Here is a 24004-nt window from a genome sequence, read left to right as displayed (position 1 = left end):
ACTTAAAGTAACCAAAATACGGAAATGTTCCATTGCTAATGTGCTTGTTACTATATTACATATATACTCGTATCATGTATGTCAAAGTTTGGAGGCTTTTGAATGTTTTAAAGAGCGCTTTCAAGGCGGAATAGAGTGACGCCCATTACCTTCAATGCTAGCTGACTTTTGCTAAAGTTTATTTACAACTTAGAATGCATAAAAAAAGAAAAACATGTTTTTGTCTAACGTGAGGATTGTGAATGGTAAACATTTCAAATATCCCTTTAAACACAAGGTTTGACATTACGTTAGTGTCAATGTGCTGCCCCCTGTTGTAATGGAGGGCAAACTGCACTTGGTTGTTGACGTTACATGTATGAAAGCACAAAACAAAAGCGGTTTTGTGAAAAGCGGTTTTGTGAAAAGTAGTTATTTTATTCATATTTTACAATCCTTTATTGGTGGCTGTGTCATGATTTATTTTTTCCGTGCTGTCCCGGCAACAAAAAGAAAGGAAGGCAGGAGAAGAGGCTGACGCTGACCTCTTTTTCCTGCCGCGTCACAAACGTCAACAAAAGGTTAAAAAGTCAGTCAGGCGTTCCTTAAAAGAAGACGCTTCCTCTGTTTGCTGCGAGGTTAAAACCAAAAAAATATACACTCTAACAAAATAGAAAATATAAAATATAAAGATGGTCTCTCGTCCAGCTGCTGCTCCAAACATTGGAGGATTAAAGTTGTGGTTTTAAAAAAGCCTTTAGTGAAATGAAAAGGGCCACGCTGGAGGTTTCTACAAAGAACCATCAAACACTTCCTGAGACGTGAAGGAAACTTCGAGGTGGCGTCAGAGAGGACGGCAGGCGGTGAAAAGCCAAGCGGCGTCACGCTTGTTTGTTTGCACCCGGCGAGAACACGAAAGGACACAAGTGCACATTTCAACAAGAACGTCCGTTAAAGTGTCTTCATGGCCACGAGGACGTACATTCTTCTCAAGTACAGTAGCTCAAAAAACATTCAGATGTTGGCAGGCCACAAAAAAATATTGTGGCGTCTCCGCGGCGACCGTAACAGGACACAGTCCTGGTAGGTGCATGCTGCCTGGTGGCAAGACGAGCCCTTGTTGAAGCAGAACCAGAACAGGAAGTCAAACCATTGTCCTGCACTGGTGCTGAAGCTAGTTTAAAAACAGGAGGGGGCGGAGCCTGTGTTCTTTTGACAGCCAATCATCTTTGGTGTTCTGGGTCAAAAGCAGAATTGGGCTTCTAAACTTGAGGGATTGTGTGACGTGACAAAGTGTGATAGGGGTGCCAACAAAGACAGGCTCAGAGCATCCTCCTTGGCCAATCCATGAATGTCAAGAGGACAATGTAGAACCTGCTCGTCTGCTCCTTCCTCGTCACCAGCGAGCCGTCACTGGAGGTCACGGTCCTCCAGGTAGCGGTACTCAAAGGTGAAGCCTTCCTTCTTGCGCTGGCCCCACTTCTCATAGTCAAAGTAGATGTAGGTTCCCTGAGGAGGAGACAAGAAAAAGCACACTTTAGAACTTTGGACTAGAGATAAATGCTTTAAAATGTAATAGCGGAAATGATCGGTATCGGTTTCAAAAAGTAAAATGTATGACTTTTTGAAACACCGCTGTACGGAGTGGTACACGGACGTAGGGAGAAGTACAGAGCGCCAATAAACCTTAAAGGCACTGCCTTTGCGTGCCGGCCCAGTCACATAATACCTTCGGCTTTTCACAAAAAGTATGCACTGCATACTTGGTCAACAGCCATACAGGTCACACTGAGGGTGGCCGCATAATCAACTTTAATACTGTTACAAATATGCGCCACACTGTGAACCCACACCAAACAAGAATGACAAACACATTTCGGGAGAACATCCGCACCGTAACAACATAAACACAACAGAACCAATACCCAGAACTCCTTGCAGCACTAACTCTTCTTGGACGCTACAATATACAACCCCCGGTACCCCCCCCCCACACCTCAACCCTGCCCCCCCAATCCCGCCCACCTCAACCTCCTCATGCTCTCTCAGGGAGAGCATGTCCCAAATTCCAAGCTGCTGTTTTGAGGCATGTTAAAAAAAATAATGCACTTTGTGACTTCAATAATAAATAGAGATGTCCGATAACATCGGCCTGCTGATATTATCGGCCAATAAATGCGTTAAAATATAATATCGGAAATAATCGGTATCGGTTTTTTTATTCTTTTTTTTATTTTTTATTAAATCAACATAAAAAACACAAGATACACTTACAATTAGTGCACCAACCCAAAAAACCTTCCTCCCCCATTTACACTCATTCACACAAAAGGGTTGTTTCTTTCTGTTATTAATATTCTGGTTCCTACATTAAATATCAATAAATATCAATACAGTCTGCAAGGGATACAGTCCGTAAGCACACATGATTGTGCGTGCTGCTGGTCCACTAATAGTACTAACCTTTAACAGTTAATTTTACTCATTTTCATTAATTACTAGTTTCTATGTAACTGTTTTTATATTGTTTTACTTTCTTTTTTATTCAAGAAAATGTTTTTAATTTATTTATCTTATTTTATTGTATTAATTTTTTTTGAAAGTACCTTATCTTCACCATACCTGGTTGTCCAAATTAGGCATAATAATGTGTTAATTCCACGACTGTATGTATCGGTTGATATCGGTATCGGTTGATATCGGTATCGGTAATTAAAGAGTTGGACAATATCGGAATATCGGCAAAAAGCCATTATCGGACATCCCTAATAATAAATATGGCAGTGCCATGTTGGCATTTTTTTCCATAACTTGAGTTGATTTATTTTGAAAAACCTTGTTACGGTACATTGTTTAATGCATCCAGCGGGGCATTACAACAAAATTAGGCATAATAATGTGTTAATTCCACGACTGTATATATCGGTATCGGTTGATATCGGAATTGGTAATTAAGAGTTGGACAATATCGGATATCGGCAAAAAAAACATTTTCGGACATCTTTACTTTGGACAGTCCAGATGTTTTTGCAGGTGCGCTCAGACGAGACAAGCTGACCTGTTCAAACTCGTCCGTGATGGTTTTGGGCTCTTCGTGCCTCTGGAACCACATCATGTATTTGGTGTGGAACCTCCATGACTGCTTCTTTAGGGCTTTGGCCGCCAAGTACTGAGCCTTGGTGCCCTGAGGACACACGTTTGGACTTTAACAATATATCTTCATCATCATCATCATCATCATCGGTGCTCAGGCCCCGCTTACCTCCAGGTAGTAGAAAATAAAGAAGAGCGTTTCCGTGGAAAGCCTCTGGTAGAACTCCACGGTGTCCGAGTGGGGTGGCGGCATCTGGTGGTGGAAAGGCAGGGTGGGGCAGGGGTTCCTCATGAGGTACTGCCTGTTTGGACAAGGGAGAAAAACACACGTCAAGCAATGGTGATAATATTTCACAGCCTGTGCATTTACTCTTAAATGGTAGTTGTTCCCTTGTGGGCTGCCTACAATGCAAACTCCAATGAAGGCTGTGTGTGTGCACGTGCCAATTGATTCCACCCTAACAGGACAAAATAAGTGTCAAACCATGCCAATGGAGTATAATAGGACGCTGTCATTTTTACAGTGGAACCTTGATTTACAAATGTAATAAATTCTTCAACACGGTTCGTAAACCGAAAAGTTCGTATTGTAAAGCAAATTTCCAAATAAGAATCAATGTAAACATGAATAATTGGTTCTAGCCTCGACAAATGTCCCTATTTTAGTTCAAACAAATCAACCTTTCAGACATTGTAATGTGTGTATATATTAGGGTTGTCCCGATACCAATAATTTGGTACTGGTACCAAAATGTATATCGATAATTTTCCAAGTAAAGGGAACTACGAAAAATGTCAATATTGGCTTTATTTTAACAGAATACTTACATTACATTAAACACATGTTTCCTATTGCACTTAAATAATAATTTTAGAATGCTAAAATATAAATTAAAAGGCATTAAACACATTGGGCTTTTCTTATTGCAGTCAAAGAACAATATACAATTTTCCATATTGCATATAGTCAGCCATAATCAAGGATTAGGTCAGAATAGAACAGAAAGTTTATGGTTGCAACTCCTTGTCTGTGCTTTAAGAAAAATGCAATTATTACTAAGTACTGAAAACAAGACTATGGATAAATGTACACAGATAAGCCATGTAGCAGGTAAAACACAGATTGTTAAAGACAAAACACAAATTGTAGCAATTTGTTACAATATTCAGTAATTTCACTTGTATTAGTTGACGCTATGATCGAGCGATCTTAACTCCGCTAATATTTGGCATCAAGACAAGCCATAGGCGCCGATCCAATGCCGAGCACCCACATGGGATTGATGGCAAATTCTTTCTCACCACCAAGCAAAAACCACACTTGCTCAGAAAAGTAGGGTCAGATTTACCGCCCGTCCGAGCACCCACTGGCACAAATGGAGATCGGTGCCTATGAGCCAAGCAGCTGTGTGTGCGTCTACATATCTACATGTTATGTATCTACATGTGCACAACAGAGGAGCTGGTTAATTCATGACAGTAGCGTATGTGTTTGTGAGAATGGCAACGTGTTGGCTGAGTGACGAAATTGAATGTGCATATTAAATCAACATAAGCATTATAAACAAATTAATATGATAGAAAAAAATAACTAAAATAAATGTGAAAATTGTGCAAGATAGCACTTTATGGACATAAGAGATTCAAAAATAAAAACCAATGTAAGAATTTTTGAAAATGGCACCCGATGACCATAAATTGTAACTACACTTGTTGTCCATATACTGGTAGATAAAAATAGTGTTTATTAGGGATGTGAATCTTTGGGTGTCCCACGATTCGATTCAATATCGATTCTTGGGGTCACGATTTGATTCAAAATCGATTTTTTTTTTTTCAATTCAACACGATTCTCGATTCAAAAACGATTTTTTTCCCGATTCAAAAGGATTCTCTATTCATTCAATACATAGGATTTCAGCAGGATCTACCCCAGTCTGCTGACATGCACGCAGAGTAGTAGGTTTTGTAAGAAGCTTTTATAATTGTAAAGGACAATGTTTTATCAACTGATTGCAATAATGTAAATTTGTTTTAACTATTAAATGAACCAAAAATATGACTTATTTTATCTTTGTGAAAATATTGGACACAGTGTGTTGTCAAGCTTATGAGATGCGATGCAAGTGTAAGCCACTGTGACACTATTGTTCTTTCTTTTTTTTTTTTTTTTTATAAATGTCTACTGATAATGTCAATGAGGGATTTTTAATCACTGCTATGTTGAAACTGTAACTAATATTGATACTGTTGTTGATGATATTAATTTTTGTTTCACTACTTTTGGTTTGTTCTGTGTCGTGTTTGTGTCTCCTCTCAATTGCTCTGTTTATTGCAGTTCTGAGTGTTTCTGGGTCGGGTTTGGTTTTGGAATTGAATTGCATTGTTCTGGTATTGCTGTGTATTGTTTTGTTGGATTGATTAATTAAAAAAATAAAAAATAAAATATTTTTTAAAATAATTAAAAAAATAATAGATTTTTAAAAAATGAGAATCGATTCTGAATCGCGATTCGAATTCGAATAGATTTTTTCCCCACACCCCTAGTGTTCATGTATGAGATCTAGTCTTAAACACAGGGCTGCCAATTACGGCCAAAATAATAAGTACGATTATTTTTATCAATAGGTAAAGCAGTGTTGGGGTGAGGTGTGAACGCAATACCATCATGCAATTTGTAATGTCGAATGAAAAGGCTACAGATCAACGTTATCCATATATATCTAAAGACAAGTATTTTTTTTTTGTTCAATAATATTATCAATGTGTCAGCTCTTTTTCTCATTACATGATGCTTTATGTCTATTTTTACATTTTGATAGAGGGAGGTATTTTTTTTTAGTTATACGAGTTATTTACATTTATATGTACATGTACGTGCTGTATCGGGACAGATCCATAAAGCGTTTAAGTAGAAATATGTCGTATAGGAATTAACTATACTCAATAACACATTAACAAAATGCTGTGTCACATAATAGTTTTTTAAAGTAATTTTTTTTATTTTATTTTTTATTTATTGATTTCAGGCAATGACATAAAAAAGTACAAAGTTGACAACACATAATAAAATAAATTAATATAGTGCAAAAGGTAATGTATAGTATGTAATGCATGATTGTCCAGTTTTGCCTGAAAGGGAGTGGGAAGAAGATAATTTATTTAATCCCACCCCCAGTTCTCCATTCAGTGATTATTCACATGAGTTTCACTCTTACTTTGTTCAAGGATTATAATACAGATATTGTATCATAGTGGAATTACCACAGGTAACAATAATTATTACACTGTAACAATAATTTGTATCAACAATGCAGGAGTAATGAATATACCAACAATGGTAATAGACAACATAGCAATAATGGTAAAGAAACATTGAGCAAATGTTAATACTTTGAGACAGAGTATAGCAGCAGGTCAATTTAAAGACCCTCATCTCTATATTTGATATATAGTAGTTTGAATCGATTCATAGTTTGGCATTGCTTGTGTTGTAAGTCCAGTTTGTTCCATAGTTTTACTCCGCATACAGACACACAAAAACGTTTACGAGTGATTTGAGCTCTCGGCAATAAGAAAAAGTAATACGTTTAAGACATGAAAAAAAGGCAAGTAATGTAAAAAAAAAACATGGTGTTTACTTTTTTTAAATCATCATAAAACTCAAAGCAGTTTGGCTAATGAAGATGAAGTCTAATAAACAATATTTTGTTCTTCTCCAACAACACCTTCTAGTGGTTCAGTGTATCAGTTTGGCCAACAAAAAAAAAAACAGAGTGATACCTCTCACATCGAATACACAATCTTCACAAAACATTATAGCTAATATTTATGTTATTTGAACACCGATACAGTTTGAAGTTAAATAAAGGACGAGTGAGCATCCCAGAAAACAAACTACAGACTTTATAAACAAGTTGTCGCAACGTTCCTGACACATCGACTGCTGCATCTCACCTCATTAACTCAAGTGACATCTGATGGATGCTGTACTGAGAGAATGAAAGCAACCTCAAATAGTTTTCTCCTTTGCTATATACTTTTAGTGTGGGACAGATGTGTCTGTCTCCAATATTGTCACACCCGTCTCCATGTAAAAACAGCAGTGCGCTCTTCAACACACGCTGAGACTCCACAGAAATTAAGCGAATCTCCGGAGCAAAGTTCGTATAGTTTGTCCGGCATGATTTTCAGGCCAAACGACGCTAGTGCAAATGCGCCAGCGCTACTGTGACTTTGTTTCCAGGAAGTAAGCAGTGTTGCCTAAAATGCATTAGTAAATGAAGTTTTTTCTTAATACATTTTTTTTAATGGTATTACTAACCGTTGGGAATTTTACCGCAGTTTATCATTGTACCGTTTACCGTTACATCCCTAATAGATACATGTATCAGAAATACATACATACATACGGACAGATACATTCCTTATATATATTTGCACATACGATTGAAGGAATAGGTTTTAATAGTAAGCTGTAATTAAACAGCCTTTTTTCATCTTATTCAAACATATACCTTGGTGCACTTCATTTGCTAACTCGATGTCACATTTTTGGCACCGACTGCATTGTTTGTCATTGTAAAAGAGGCGCGATGGTTGTTTTTTGTGGGGCGGGGATGTTGCGCCACCCAGTTTAAAGCAGAGCTTCTCAAATATTTTCTGTCATGTGGCTAGGAAGAATAAAATATTGCACGCCCCCCCCATTTTCCAGTGTGACTATAAATAGTATGTCGACCTCCATGCTTTTCCAAGTTTTCATCCGTTTTGTCGTGTAGAATGACGTCGGCGCACAAGATAGTTCGACCTACCTGGGAATTCCACCAACGTATAACACTTCATATTACTCGACAAATTTTTTTTTGATAAAGTATAGGGATCTATTCCATTGTATAGTTAAGATTTTTTTTTGCTTGTATCTGCTTTTAGCAGGAAGATCTAACCCCCTTGCGTACTCAGATAGTTTGCGCACTGCTTGCTGCACAACAGCCATCTTGGCTGCCCACCACAGTTTTTCACTTCCGGGAAGAAGCGACCTAACGTAATACAAGCAATTGGGGAGGGGGGGCTTCTTTTGGCAACATCAATAATTCACATGGGGTTTGGAACTTAACCCCGACAAACATCTAGTCTATATATTATGGGTTTAAAGGTATGCCATAAACACGGTTTGGTGCCTTGCTCAGCGTGTAGCGGAAAATGTAATGTTGAATGCAAACAGCTTTAAGTGCTATTTATTTGCCAATAAATAACTAACAAGATTTCCTTTGAGTAAAATGCAACAGTATCAGTTTATAAAGTGTGAATGATTATTTTATTTAAAATAAAGTATCTTATCGGCTGAATCGCAGCATAAATAGTTCCAGTTTGTAGCCCCGTTCCCCATCTCTACTGAACCATGGCGGCACCTTCCTTTCGTCCTATCCGCTTGTCTTTGTCTGATTATTTCACCAGGAAGGCCAAGTGTTTCCAAAAAGGTGACTTTAGCAACTCCTTGGCACTTTCCCTAGTCATGAGTCTTGCTAGCCAAAGGCTGGACTGCTTTTGATTAGAGTAGATGCACAAACCAGTCAATTCCCAGTTGCAAATTCCAGCCAGGACATACAAGGTAAACATGAATCTAAATCATAATGAAAACCTTGAGAAACCAAGGTAAGTTATGCAATTGTGTTATTCTTATAGCCAGACCTGTGTGTTTATTTCTGTACCTGACGGTTTCGGCGACAACTGTGGCCTTCCTCAGAGGTTGTCACGTAACAAATAAACACATGTCTGGCCAAAAGAATAACAAATTGCATAATTCTCTGAAGACCTAATGAAACTAATTGGACTACAAGGTAGTTATTTTATTCTGTAAATGTTATTTCGTACAATAAATAAATTATTGAACAATTTTTTTCCCATTCATATTACACCAAAACATGTATCTAATCCGTTCAAAGAACGGCCCCTTCACGCAAGCCATATTTTAAATTTTGTCCCTGCCTCTCACTTTGTGCACCACGTGGGAGCTCTGAATTGTACCGTAAAACCAGATTTTACGAATACACTGCCAATACATTTAATCATTGTATAACAATGTGTCGTGTCTCACCTGATCCTCTCCGAGTCAGACGGGTGGGGCATGTGCGTCCACACGGCCTCCTCCATGGCTTGCTGGTAGAGATGCTCTTTGGACAGGGGCGCCGGCCCCAGAGGGCACACGCCCAGCGAGGGCGGGATGTTGACCTCCGACAGGGAGGACTGTGAGGCAGAGGGGGGGCCCGAAGATGCTGTCGTGCTGGGAAAAATATCTGCAGAGACATCATCGTAATCAAGTTTTGTTCATAGGTGTCTCATTTTGTTTTCATTCAACTTCTTCTATGTCTGCCCTGACCCAACCTGCTACTTGATGTGTGTGTGTTACCCGAGGCAAGGTGCAGAGGGGGCATGTCTCCGTCCATCCCTGAGCTGAGGGCTGCTCGCTCGGCCATGGACTTCAGACTGCTGAGAGGCTCCTGGGGCTGATGTGGATACAAAAGAGGACAGATCAGTTGTGATGTCACAAGACTTCGGAGTAGACCGCGGATTGTAGCAAGTCTCCTTAAAAGGATGGCATTCTCACCTTGATGCTGTCAGAGGATGTCGAGTAGGACAGCGGTCCGTTGAGCAGACCGCCAAGGCTGGTCACCATCTTGGCCTCGCTGTAGGAAGCCGGAGACAGCGAGCTGGAAGACAACGTCAAGGAGCCCAGTAAACAGGGGCCAGTGTCCTTCCTGGGAGGGACAAAGCATGAGCGGGTGAGTCTGAGTTGACGATATAAGCATGAATGTAAACGCCAATGTCTCTCACTCACAGCTGGTTTGCTGTTGAGGTCAAAGAAAGAGATTGGCAGCTTTGTGATTGGCTGGCACTGACGGGTGAGGAGTCCGTTGCACTGTCTGCTACCACAGCACTGTAACCTGCAACATAAGCATTTATTTATTTATTTATTGCAAAGTAGTAGTAATATATGATTGTATTAGTAAACATATGATTGAAACACTTACTGCTGGATCCGTTCTGCTTCTGTCTGCTGGGCGGTCTGACAGAGAGTCCGGCGCTGCCCCCGTTACTCCCGATCACACCCACGCCGCCTACTGGTGTTAAACTTGCCGTGTTCTGTGCTGCCAACGCGGACCCTTGAACCGCTGAATGGCTGGTAACCAAACCCAGAATCCCTGAGCTTGACATCGAACCCAGTAGACCACTTGTGGAGGATGTCGGCCCGCCGACTGTCATGCTTCCGGCGCCAACAGAACTCTCTAATCCGCTGGTGCTTGGTGTGCTGATGCCGCCCAAAGAGCTGAGTAGGTTGGAGCCCACTGCGCCCGATACGGCTGCCTGAGCGTAGGGTGCCGGGGTGGAGTTGGACAGTAGGCTAGCCATACTGCTTAGGGACGCCGGCATCCCTGACAGGCCGAGACCCGCAGACATCGGGCTGGTAGAACCGGACATGCTGCCTTTCCCTAGTGACATACCCAGGCCCAGTCCGAGGCTGTTAGAAGTGGGTGTGGGCCGCGAAGGTACCGGAAGCTGAGAGTTGGATGTGAAGAACCCCAGTGTGCTGTTGTTGGGAGGAGACAAGGCAGAGGGGGCAGGGTAGCTATTGATTGAGCTGCCAGGATTGGTAGCGGGCACTAAGGAAGAGGAGCTAACACAAGTTTTGGACTGTTGCTGATGCGCAGCCTGGGACAGCTGCTGGGTGGCGTTGCTGTAGCTGCCGGCCGACATGTTGGAGAGGAGCCCCCCTGAACCGCTTCCCCCAGTAGCCATCGCCGCCATGGAGACCAACGAAGAAGACATCAGTGCCGAGACAGATGACGAAGAGGAAGAGGAGCATGACGACGATGAAGAGGATGACGACGAAGAGGGGTTGCCGTTCTTCACGGGAGACTGAAAGGGGAAGAAGACTTGTCTTGATGGTTGTGTCGACAAAATCCAGAAAATGCAGTGACTCTCTCCGCCCTGATTGGTCAATCAAGTGATGGACGCTCACTGAACTCACCTGACCAACTTCACTGTCTGTTGAGCGCCCTCGCTTCTTGTCGTCTTCCGAGTTCTCCTAATAGAATAAAAATATGTTATACAGTATATACACAAAATGTGTGGCCTATGAAAACAAAGGTTACAATGCAGGCTCAAACTTCGTTACCCAGCGAATCTCAAGGACAACGAGATAAAAAGCTTCCCTCACCGTGGTGCAAGTGGCGGGCGAGGGGGGGATGGGCGAGGACGAGGTGGTGGAGGTGGGCGTGCTGCTGGAGTGCTGAAAGAGCTCGTCCTCCAACTGAGAATTTCCCGGTGGGGAGGTAGCGACCAGTGACGGTGCTGAAAGGGGACACACAGAGAAAGCACATCAGTGGCGGGGACGTCCTGTGTGCTACATGGACGACATGGAATGCCTCCTTACGAATGTCCTCCAGGTCAAGATCGTCGTACAGAAACTCGTTCTCCTCAAAGTCTGGCTCCTGTGACGAGTCTAGATAGTACTCCACGTCATCCTAGCACGGCAAAGAAGATGTGGATAAAACATACTGCAAAATGGCTGATACCTGATGAAGAGGATGATACGCACTTCCGTACTCACACTAAAGGCCCGATCTACTCGAGATTTGCGTGTATATATAAAAAATAAATGCTGTAATCCCCTTATTTTACTTTGTTTCACTTCTGTGGAGTCTTCAGCGTGTGTTAAAGATAGCACCGTTGTTATTAGATGGCAGCAGGTGTGGGCGCTTGCACAACACTGCTGTTCTGCTCGTCTCTTTGGAGTCACAATAGCAGGACAAAAGGCTAGCAATCGTGCTGAATAAAGTCTGGAGACACTTTTCCCTCAAGTGCAAACACTGCCAAGATGTGCTCCCCTTTGTGAAATCATGCACCCCCTGCATCTGTGCAAGAGTATGAATTCAGAGAATGCGAAAATGTAATTGTGCATTGAATAATTCTTCCACGTGAGTACAATCATTAAACTAAACAACGCAATAGTTTTTTATTGTGACATTTAATATACATGTTTCAATTTATAAACTATGATTAGGTCAAGCAGAGGTGTTCAATTGATAACGCTCGGGCTACTCACAGAATGTGTCTTTTTTTTTTTTTTTGCACCCCAAAAAACATAAAAAACGGATATATAGAGCTAAAAGCCTCATGCAATGAGAAAAAAAGGGAATATTAATGCTATTGAAGAAAAACACAAAGTTTTGTATTTAAATATAAGACTATTTAATTCCAAATTACATGACGTCACATTCACACGTATCCCTCCAGCCCACCACCCTCGGGACCGCAAATAACTTGCTGTGGGAAACATTATGTTTAACCTAACATATGAATAATCGTGATGTCAATATTGATCATATTGGGATTATTACAGTATTTTGGCCATAATCGTGCAGTCCTAGCAGAGCATACACACAGACGTTAAGGCGTGTGATGTAAACGTAAGGTAAAATAGTATAAAAAGTTTCGATCAGCCCCAAAATGTGATGACTTCCTTATTCCATTTCAGACATTTCCTCAAAGTTAGACAAAAATCCACTGATAGCATTCTGAGTTATTTTGCAAACTAACTGATGCAAAATAACTCAGAATGCTATCAGGTAATGCTGAGGTAATTATTGTACTATCTAGAAGTAGGGTAAAAGGCTGATATTTTAATGAGCGATCCAAATGTTGGCGCCTGCACAGGGCTCGAATTTAACCACGGCAACCGCAGCACGTGCCACGACCGCACTTGACCGTAATGTCCTAAAAAATTTACCAGCATCTCATACACGAACACTATTTTCTCTCACACACGCACGCACACACGCACGCACGAAAGATAAATGTTTGTCTTGGTGCCCTACAATATGAGCCCTCCTTTAAGGCAACAATTGCCTTGACATTAAAAAGTTACAATTCAAGGCCTGTCTGCATTATATAATGCTGCATTGAGGGGTTGCAATTCACCATTAAAAAGTTATAGTCATTTTCAGAGGTTAGATTCTAGACAGCACTACACTATCACAATTTGCACACTCAGGAATGAAGTACACAGTGTACTTATGGAAGTGGGACATTTGAGACATATCAACAGTTCCCGGTGGTGCCTCAAACCAACCTTGATCTTCCTGATGGCATCCACCTCCACAGAGTCGTTGTCCAGCATCCTCAGTATGGTCTCCAGCATGCGAATATGGTGCCGATGCTTCTCAATGAACTTCTTCAACTCCTCGATACGGTCTTGCTTCTGTGGAACACCCGATCACCAGAACCAGCCGGGTGCGGCAGGACAAAAAGAAGAAGAAGAGGAAAAATGTGAGGTGCGATGTTCATGTAATAGTTTTAAGTAAAGCCAACGTGACAACTGCATGATGCAGATATTAATCACATGTTTGTGGAATGGAGCGACCCATCAGAACCATGTCATTTATGTTCAATTTCAATTATTATCAGGAGAGAGTGTAAAATCAAAGTAGGAGCATGTAGAAAGTTTAAAAACAGCACATAGGACAAAGAGGTTGTTACATGCTAAGACCTTTATGGCTAAAGGGATCACATCAAACCAGTTCGATGTTCATTTAATATTTAATCATCCGCTCTATCATACATGCTTCTCATTTCATTATTAGGGTGAGCTCAATAGGGTTGTGGGGTCCCAACGGGTTCAAGAAAGAACTCTTGACTGCTGTAGTCACATGGACTCAACTCATGTGATGTCATTAATAAACAATGGCAGCATGTTGTTGCTTGACCAGAAGCCATTATTATTGTGTTCCATCAGGGTCCACGTACATGTCCGTTCAAGACTCTGTGTACATTTAATGCTGACTGAGCACCATGCCTAGCTGCAAAGTGTGGCACTAAATAAAAGAACGTTTGTGTGGACCGTCTCATTTATTAAACATCAACACTACGTTCACCAACACAGCGAAGGAAGACAACTTTTGCTGACTGTTGGAGTTTGAAAGATCCCAGGAAATTACATCACATCTTTGGAAGGTTGTGATTCAATTAAAAATAATTATCGCAGCAACTATGGCAGCACGACTGGTTACATTTTAAATTGGAATTTTTAAGTATGACAAATGTTAAAAAAAAATAAAATTGTTAAATCAATTTTCCTCTATATCATGTCAGCTGCGCCTTCCTGCGAGAGTGCTGTCTATAAACATACAGCGCATAGACATATCAATTTATTTGTGGCCACAAATTAAATTTACCCCGTCACAAATGTGGTTCGGTTCGCCATTCCTCGTAAACAAATTATAATGGTACTCTTGCGGTATGTATCGTAACTCCACTTCTCAACACCCAGAGAACAAGACATGGCAGAAGTGATCTGTGTTGCCAATTTTGCGACATTGTCGCTACATTTAGTGATTAGAAGTACCGTATGTACAGTATTAAAGATGAAAAAGAGAAATTAGTCTTGCGTCGTGCATTTACTAAGCAGGCAGGCACGAAAGCCCAAGTATTTGCTAAGCAAGAGAAGATCCACCACCACCAGCCCAGATAGCGTGCTTCCCACAGTTGTCTTTTGTAGTTTTTACCAAAAAAGGTAATTAAAAATCAAGTTTTCAGAGCAAAAAATTCTAAATGGCCAAAATAATGCAGTCCTAGTAGCAAGTCATACGTTTAAATCAGAGGTCTCAAATGCAATTAGACTGGGCACTGCTGGAGGTGGAGTCTGGGTAAGGCTGGGCTGCACAAAGTATTCACTACAGAATCACATTTTAACCATGTGACTAAATGTGTTAACTATTTCTACCAGTAGCTATAGCGGTCCTGACTATGGTGGACCTTAAAAGGGGAACTGCACATTTTTGGGAATGTTGCCTATCATTCAGAATCCTTATGTAAGACAAGAACACATATGATTTTTTTTTTTAATACATTCTAAATATTAAATAAATGCGATCAAAAGTCTGCCTACAATGGAGCCCACGGAGTCGCTCTATTCTGCCTATAAAAGCTCTTAAAAAACACCCAAACCCCTCTATTAAGGTTTTATGTACATGCTGTAAGTATATATGTAATGTGGTAAAGGGCACATTTATAATCACATTAAATATTTACGCATTTTGATCACTTTAAGAATACGCGGTGCATTAATTTCAAAAACGCATCACAACGTTCGCTTCCCCCCCCACTACATCCCTGATTATTACTCACTGCAGACTTCATGAGAGCCAACAAACATAATAAAATATCACTTCCTGTGCAAGGTCTGCTGTCATTAGGATGCCGACTGATAGGTTCTTGTTTTATTCCCGTTTTAGAGGAAAAATGACTGATAATCCTCGCGAAGAAAAGGGGGGGTGAAACTAAGCGTCTTGTGTCGTTCTCGCAATTTCCGGGTCTAAATTGGCTGTCAAAGTGTACCAACGTGTCGGATTACATCCTCGTACTTCTACTATCCAGGTGAGAAGCATGATTTATGATCTACAACAAACTTTCAGGAGCAAAGGAACTGAGGAAACAGCTTCCCACTCTATGATGTAAATATAGGGAGACACGGTCGTTATAAGGGCGCTGCGAAAATGGTTTGTGTGCGTTAGCGCTTATAATAACAATATCACTAATACTTGGTTCAAATTCAAGACACGAAATGTAAATGGAGTATTGTTGGCGCTCTTTGGATGTTTTTTTGGGTGGGGGTTTATGAGCGGAATAGAGGACTTCCCATTGGTTCCGCTGTAAGCAGACTTTTATTTACGAGTTAGAATGCATTAAAAAAACAAATACATCCGTCGTCATGTCTTTAATAATGATTGTGAACGATAGGCAAAATTCCCAAAAAAGGGCAGTTCCCCTTTAAAGGGGCTGTTTGCAACATTTACACAGGTGTCAAGTGGGCGCTAAATTTCCAATGTATTTTAAGCGTTATATACTGCCCTCTAACGGCTTCTAGGGTGTAATGACATAACTACGTACGTACGCACACAAACCTTTGGGTTTGTTAGCTAATTAAAGTGATTTGGATAGTTAGTGTCAGCTATCGTTAAATATATATATTCTATCATAACAACAACGTGACTGCAAATTATTCTTTGCTTCACTTGGACTACATTTATATGTGTGCATGTGCTGCTTTTACGTACGTGTTGACGAGATAGGGTGAGCGACCGCCGTAAACAACAATAATTCTTTTCGGGCCGGTAAAAATTGTTATTACACAAGCTTAGTAATTGTTAAAAATATAGGCATTTTTAACAGACGTGTTCTGGTAAACCACTAATGGTAACATACGATAGCCGATGGTGTTGTAATATTGCTTTGAAAAATATAACTGTGAGCAAGTTGCAAACAGCCCCTTTGTGTCATAACTGTAAAATTAACTGTACACATTTTATATTTTGACACTGTGCCGAGTTTGCATGTTCTCCCCGTGACTGCGTGGGTTCCCTCCGGGTACCTCGGCTTCCTCCCACCTCAAAATACATGCACCTGCGGATAGGTCGATTGGAAACATCAAATTGGCCAGAGTGTGTGAATGTGAGTGTTGTCTGTCTATCTGTGTTGGCCCTGCGATGAGGTGGCGACTTGTCCAGGGTGTACACCGCCTTCTGCCCGAATGCAGCTGGGATAGGCTCCAGCCACCCCGCAACAGAGGCAGGGACAAGCGGTATAAAATAGATGGATAGATACTGTTGAGATGGTCGGAGACACTTCAGCTCGCTTACAGGTAGTTGTTTGTGTGTTGCCAATTGTGTGTTTGCTGTGCTGTCCTTTCTGTGCCTGCACCGTTATTGTAGTGGGATACAAAACAGTGATAATATACTGTAATTAACTTTTAGCCATCCAGGGTACAAGGCTGCAATTACACTAAATTTAAGTAGAGGGCCACAAACTATGGACCTGTGGGGCGCATGTTTAACATGACCCCTGATTTAAATGGAGAAAAGTTTGCTAACTGAATATTCTTAAGGGAAACGTGCAAATAATGCAATTCCTTTCTTTAATGAACCTTTATAAAATTATAACTGGGGAGGAGCAATTGCAATACAGTAGACTACGGTGCACGCGTACATGTGTGTGTTCGTCTCCCTCGTTCGTTAGCCATATACACGTGCATGTGTGCACCCCAAATGTTACTATAGAGTAGCGATAAAGGGTTTGTAAGGTGTAAGCCTAGCAAACACATGGCTGAGAGAAAAGACTGACCTCCTTGTCTCCTTTCTTTTTTTTCGTCTGGACAGACAGAGACTCCACCTCGCTCTCAAATTGGTCCACCTGCATGTTCAGCGTGTCTATCGTGTTCTGTGGGAGAACAGGATGAAGATGAAATCAAAAACGGTCCAGGTGAGTGTCTGAACTTCCATTATGGACGCAGACCTCCAGTAAGATAGGCAGCTGAACCAAAGACTGACCGTTAACCACATGCCGACCTCCTCCTTCTCCCGCTGGGCCGGGTCCACCTTCTGTGCCAGACCTAGACCCTCTTTGGAGTACGCTTTGGTCTTCGTCTCTCTTTCCACAATCTTGAAACGCTCCATTTGCTGCGGGCACCACACCAACAAGGATGAGTAATGAGTTTAAGAGACTGTTTATGGTTTGAGCTTATTGAGTTTAGTCTTTAAATGTCATAAAATGTGTGCTACAGTTTTGTGTTTCACTTATACTCATTAATTATTGAATTGATGCACAGTACATGCCGTATCTTTGACATTAACTAGTAGTATTTTAGAAAAAAATTATTCTCTGTGTTTTACTTAACAAGTTACAACTGACCACCTGTAGGTGGTTGATGTTTCCTATGTAAGACAGCTTAAGACGCGTCCACATCAAATGTTATCAAACGACCAAACATTATCTTGCTTTACAAGCCGGATCCCATGATGAATGTCCCGACTCACAGTTTCTATGAGTTTGCGGTTCTCCACCAGCTGCCGTTTGTCTTTGATCTCGTTGGACGCCACCCACGTCTTGATCTGGTCTCTAAGACGCTGAGACGGAGGAAAAGATAGAGCCATCATGGAAGGTAAACTTTAAATGAAATGCTTCAAGTCCCAGCATGCTGATTGGCTAACACACAAACCATGTTTATTGTGTTTTTAGGCTTCTGGAACTCACCTGCAGCTTTTTAATCTCCTTCTTGAGGTCGGCTTCATACTTTTCCTTCTGGTTGGCGTTGGCTGCATTGTGAAGCTGTACACACGACCAAACGGGTCAAACTCTTAAACGACGCAACATGCTCAGTAGACCCGTTTTCTAAGTTCACCTTTGAGAGCATATATACACACAAATACATACATACTTGTCATTGTGCTTGGTGGTCAAATAAATAAGTACTACTTCAAACATGTTAGTAAATGTGTTTTTAAACCTTGTACTAAACTCGAGCATGCTGGTGATAAATGATTATGATGAATTTTCTTACCTTCTGCCAAATGTCTTCAAATTGCTCCACTCCTTCCGCTACTTTCTTCAGACATCGATCTATTTCACCTGGACGAGGACAAGAGCAGATGGAGATGACGCGGACGCACGTGAGACACACACTCTTCTGCATCCAAGCTGCTGCTTCATCTTCACCTGCCGGCTCATCAGAAGCGAGCAGAGCGTACAAAAGTTTGGAGCAAGTTGACTTCAAGGCAATGACGCTGCTGTAAAGGTTATTTGTGGATCAAAGTTTTCCTCCTGGCTAATACATTCCGTTTTTCCTGTATATTTATTTATTAGTAATGGGGCACCACAAATACATTTTGGCTGCCATAAAAATATTTGGCCCTCGCTCATAAACAAATTATAATGGGGCTGTCTGCTAATGGTAGCTTGTCATTATAACTCTGTACACAAAATTACATCTCAACCCCACTTCTTAACACACCTGCTCTGCCAGAGAATATGAAGATGGAGCAGAAGGGATTAATTAGTGTTGTTGCTATATTCAGTGAGTTACAGAACCCGGTAGATCAGTGATTCTCTCCTGGTAATAGGACCATTTTCACTAGGTGGGGGGTCTTTGGCTGGTAGAGATTAGGGATGCACAATATTATCGACCGTTAATGGTAATTATGACGTCACATCGATAATGAAATATCAACCAATAAATCAGCCGATAATAAAGGCTTATCATCTCTGTGTTTGTCGTTGGTCTCACTGTTGTGGCTTGTGTTGCCGCCTGTCTCCTCAACCCTTCCCCTACGGTATGCTCGCATATTTCTGATGTCATGAAACCGTCTGCGCGGCCTGTTATGTAGAGAGAAAAAAGCAATATGGCGCAGCGGTAACCAGTGTGGGATTTCTTTAGCTTGTTTGCAAAAAATGTTCTGCAGAAATTAAACGAAGAGGGTTAAAGGCGAGCTTCAACACCATAAAATCTGATAAATCACCTTTAAATTCACTAATGAATCATGAAGTTGCCTGCGCTGCTAAGCCGAGACCTAGCGTTAATAGCGGCGATCCATCCATCGATCACAGCAAGCGTAAATCCACAGGACTGCGAAAGGGACAAGCGGTAGAAAATTGATGGATGGATGATGAGAAAGCGTTTGATAAGAGGCAACAGTTTGAAAGAAAATACCTTAGAGAGAAAGAATTTGATGATAAAATGAGTAATTGTTCATGTTTAACTTCATGGTTCATCTAGAGGCACAGGCTTGAGTTAGTTTACCTTTCATGTTTTTTTAGTGGAAAAATGGACTTTACTATTTGAACCTTGATTTCTTTATGTTCAACAATTGAATGTTGCCTTTCTAAGTGGCAGGCACTTGTTGCACTATTTTATTCCCGGCAGGTAAAAATATAATTAAATTAATTTTATTTTTGTCAATCCACAAGAGATGTGACTACTTGTTTCAGTGTTGTTGCTAACGGCAATGCAGAATCTTATTGGCTTCATTCTATTGACCTCATTTATGTATGTTGTGTTGGACAGACTGCTTTTTTCATTTTATGGATTAATATTTAGAATGAAACAATTGACAAGTTGAAATATCAATAAATTCTAAATTGTTTTGCTCTACGCAACTATTTTAATTGTCTGCATGGGTCAGAATTAAAGACGGAAGTATATTTGTACTCAAATTAGTTACTTAAGTAAATAAATATCAGTTGATATTACCCTTATCCTAGTATATTTTTGTTAGAGTGTATACATTTTGGGCAAAAGTGTGACTTGTTAATTTCTTCTCACAAAATCTTGCCTAAATATCGGTCTGTAAATCATCGGTTCAAATTTCTATTATCGTGCATCCTTAGTAGAGATGTGGCATTCGTGAAAGAGTTGAGTCTTCTGAACAGCTCTCTTAAGCAACCAATTAAAGTTGATTCCCAGTTGCAAATCGTTTGTTGTTGCGAGTTAAATAAAAACAATGAGACTCAGAGTTTTTGCAGTTGATTTTTTTGATTAGAGCGTAAACTGGTAGTTGAGATTATTAAAGTTTTTGATAATTTTTCAAATTTTATGAGATTCTGAATTTTTTATTAGCTGTAAACTATCCATCCATTTTCTATCACTTGTCCCTGTCGGGGTCGCGGGGGTGGCTGTAATCATTCAATTTATTAAGAAATACATTCTTAAAATATTTCATTGCGTGTGTAGTGATGACCTATTTTGGTTGCCACTTGTCATTAAAGGGTGATGACGGGTCGCAAAGCCGATCAAGCGGAGAACTACTGCTGTACACTTTTTTGAAGAAGACAATCTACACAAATGTAGCAACTGTTTCTGGTCTTATTCGACACTTCTGGAGACTCTAAGGTGAAAGCATGCATCGTTCTTCTTAACAAGCAATGAGTCCCGCTATGCCCTCATGCCATCGATAGATTACAGTCCTGTGGGAAAACACTTAGAATTTTACTGGATTCCCACTGCATGCGGAATGTCTGCTGATTGTGGCACAGCCGATACATTTCAATTCTACTCAATGTGCACCGGCCCTCTGCCACATACACATAGTTTCTATTTTTGGCAGACGCCGAGACACAGCAAGTCAATGCAGCAAACATCTGCCCGTGCGGGACAGGAAGTCATGCACAGAAACAAAATAAAACATCCAGTGTATTTTTTTAAATAAAATACTCCATGTAGGGCTGCGGTTATTGATTATTCTAGTCATTAAGAAATTGATCGATCGTTTTTCAATATATGAAGTAATCGGACAAAACACTTTATAATGCGTATTTTAGAGAAAATTGTTGAAATACACAAATTGTCATAACCTTCATTATTTGTTCTAATAAAGACACATTAACAGTAAAATTGCACTTTTAAAATGTGTGCGATAATAAACATTTAAAGATATCTGCCATTCGCCGCCACAGTTCACAGCACCCACAAACCAGCGCTCTCATGTGCGCGCTTTTGCAGTGGCCGTGCAGTAACTATGTCCGCTTTTTTAAAGTTCCGACCACTCTATGCGGTCTAAATTTGATCTATTTTTATTATATACACTCATTAAGCGAATGATCGACACAACAAAATATAAATGGAAGCTTTTTCTAATCGCATTAAATCGGTTAATAGGTGCAGCCCTAACTCCGCGTTCAAGATGGATCGTATTGAACACCTCGAAACGTCCTGATGGTCAGGGACAGACCTGAAGCCAAATTGGTCAGTTTTTCAGATGCTATTCTACCCTATTCACACAATTGATGAGGAAATGCTTATTTCGGAGGACAAAAATCAACAAATTGTGCTACAGGCAGAGCCTGTGACAGCTATTTTGAGGGTCTTTGTGAATTCAGACCTGACACTGGGGTGGGAGAAGCAGGTGAGTGGTTAGCGGGAGTTGAACGTGCATGTGCATAGCTCGCCAGAGGCATTCTTGCTGCTTGCTGTTGCATTGCTACAAATAGAAAAATAAAAAGGTAGTCGTTCTGCAAGGCAAAGCTGTAGTCTTTTCAGCAGGTCAAGTGAAGTCCGTGCGCATTACAAGACGCCGCCGGTGGGTATTGACAGACCGCATGGAGCATGGACACCTTCCACAGCGGAGACGTTACACATCCAGAGAAAATCTGGGATGAAATGCTGTTTGTTCTTGAAGAAAACTTTTGGCCCACATCAGACTGCACAAGTCAAAAAGATTATTTTCATCCACACGCTAAAAAACATGTCAAAGTAGTTTGCAGTTACGCAGACAAAAAAAAAGTCAGGTTAGCTTAGGCCAGGTATTGTAGTGTTGCTGGCCTTGTTGAAACCTTGATGCAACAACAATAATGTAGTGGTGCAGGGCTTACCTTGTAGTTTCCTTTTATCGGCCATGCCAGCCACTGATGACTAAGATGATGACTAAGATGATGTCTTCATACCTTCTTTCACTGCAGTTGAAAGATATGAAGAGTACAGAGTCAGAATGGCTTGTTGATTTTTTTTTTTTGGTAAGGCAAACAAGTTCACTCTTTCACCTTTACTTCGCAGCTGTGCTGCATCAAAAGCTGAATATGGTATGTAATGTATATTTTGTTACATTAAAGAGGTGCAGCCGCACACAAAGCAGGGTGGCTTAGTTTTAATAATGCATGTTAAGGGCTGTCATTTGGCCGGGCTGTCACTTTGTGCACTCGAAATGACAGAAAGGCGGCGAACCAGTTGTGCTAACTTAGTTGCAGCAAAGCAAGCTAGCCAACTATGCTACAGCAAGAGACGTAGTAGCAGGAAAAGGGGCGATATTTATAAACAGTAGCAGCTAATCGACATGAATTAAACCAAAGTTCCCGCTCGAGCGTTCCTTAGCAACTAGCATTTTTTTCCATGAGGAAAGCAGAGAGGACACGAATGTCAGTGAGGAAGCTGCAGTTTCCAGTGGCGTCGCTATTGGATGTTGGACACAATTCTTGCCAAGCAGAGTGAGGCAGAGATGAGGGACACAGATGCACTACATTACTGGGTCTGGAAGCTATTTACCTGTATGTGTCCCGGGTGCAATTTTCCCCTCGGTCTTCCCACTCTGGTTAATCTTCGACGGTGAAGTGAAAAGACTATTTCTCCCAAAACTGTCAATTCTTCTCGCAAACAATCAGCCCGCACATCCAAGATGGCTACCAGGAACACCTCCTCCTTCCATGCCCTGCTGGACAGAAGTCCCGCCTACTTAGCCTCTCATTGGTGGCCTGAGGACTCGTCTGCGTGCCTATTGGCTGGAAAAGGCTGTCATTAACGAAGGCCTGGTTTTACAACTTCCAGTCCAACTCCAGTTCGGATTGGACAATTCGGATAGGTCAAAGGTTAAAAGAAATGTTTACTAACCATAACGTCACAGTGCTTTCTGGGAGAGGAACTACAACTTCGATTTTATTAGTTTACTTTAATTGTATAATTTTAATGTATTTGATTAATTTACGCAACAACGACATACTACAACAAACATGCATATTATTTGAATTGTACAATCTGACCGAACTAATCGCGAATACTCGGAAGTAACTGTACACTTGAACATTACTATTCAAAGAAAAGAGCATGTGTCATAAATGTAATATATCATAAAACGAAAACATGAGGAAGGAATAAAGTTCCGAACTTAGTGATTCTTTAAAGTGTTTTTAAAAATGCATCCTTAAGGAATTTCTTCGGGCTTTATATTTTTGGTAAATAAAGTAGCTGTATTGATTGACGGCCCTCTTTGCATTAATTAAAGACATTATGTGGTTATTTCAGAATAACTTTTCCAAGCGTTCGCTCGCTGGAATATAAAGACAATATAACATACATCATACATCCATAAACGTGGACGCATATGCAAAAGTGAAATATATTTATCTGTAATCTATATATTTATATCTGCACCTTATTGCTCTTTTATCCTGCACTACAACGAGCTAATGCAACGAAATTTCGTTCTTATCTGTACTGTAGAGTTCAAATTTGAATGACAATAAAAGGAAGTCTAAGTAAGTGTACTACTATCCTAATCCACTAAAGGGCGCTGTAGTCTATTAGTACTGTTTCAGTGCTCAGCATAAACAACGCAAAGGC

At 40.7% G+C, this 24004-nt stretch overlaps 1 protein-coding gene across 1 annotated transcript; it reads right to left on the bottom strand.

Moving 5' to 3' along the window:
* Positions 1-396: 396 nt before the first annotated feature.
* On the bottom strand, positions 397-23110 carry LOC133610524 (CCR4-NOT transcription complex subunit 3-like). The gene is made up of 19 exons (XM_061966859.2): positions 22934-23110; positions 22267-22347; positions 18464-18531; positions 18157-18231; positions 17940-18029; positions 17454-17582; positions 17248-17343; positions 13202-13330; positions 11504-11594; positions 11288-11421; positions 11099-11155; positions 10101-10986; positions 9908-10013; positions 9677-9827; positions 9479-9575; positions 9167-9365; positions 3242-3374; positions 3038-3163; positions 397-1488 (listed from the first exon to the last, which is right to left on the bottom strand). The coding sequence occupies exons 2-19, from the start codon at positions 22289-22291 to the stop codon at positions 1390-1392; spliced, it is 2691 nt and encodes an 896-aa protein (XP_061822843.1). The 5' UTR covers positions 22292-22347; positions 22934-23110; the 3' UTR covers positions 397-1389.
* Between the last annotated feature and the right edge of the window lie 894 nt (positions 23111-24004).

The sequence above is a fragment of the Nerophis lumbriciformis genome, linkage group LG11 (genome assembly GCF_033978685.3).
Source record: "Nerophis lumbriciformis linkage group LG11, RoL_Nlum_v2.1, whole genome shotgun sequence".
Classification (NCBI taxonomy): domain Eukaryota; kingdom Metazoa; phylum Chordata; class Actinopteri; order Syngnathiformes; family Syngnathidae; genus Nerophis; species Nerophis lumbriciformis.
This window is presented reverse-complemented; position numbering and strand designations above follow the sequence as displayed.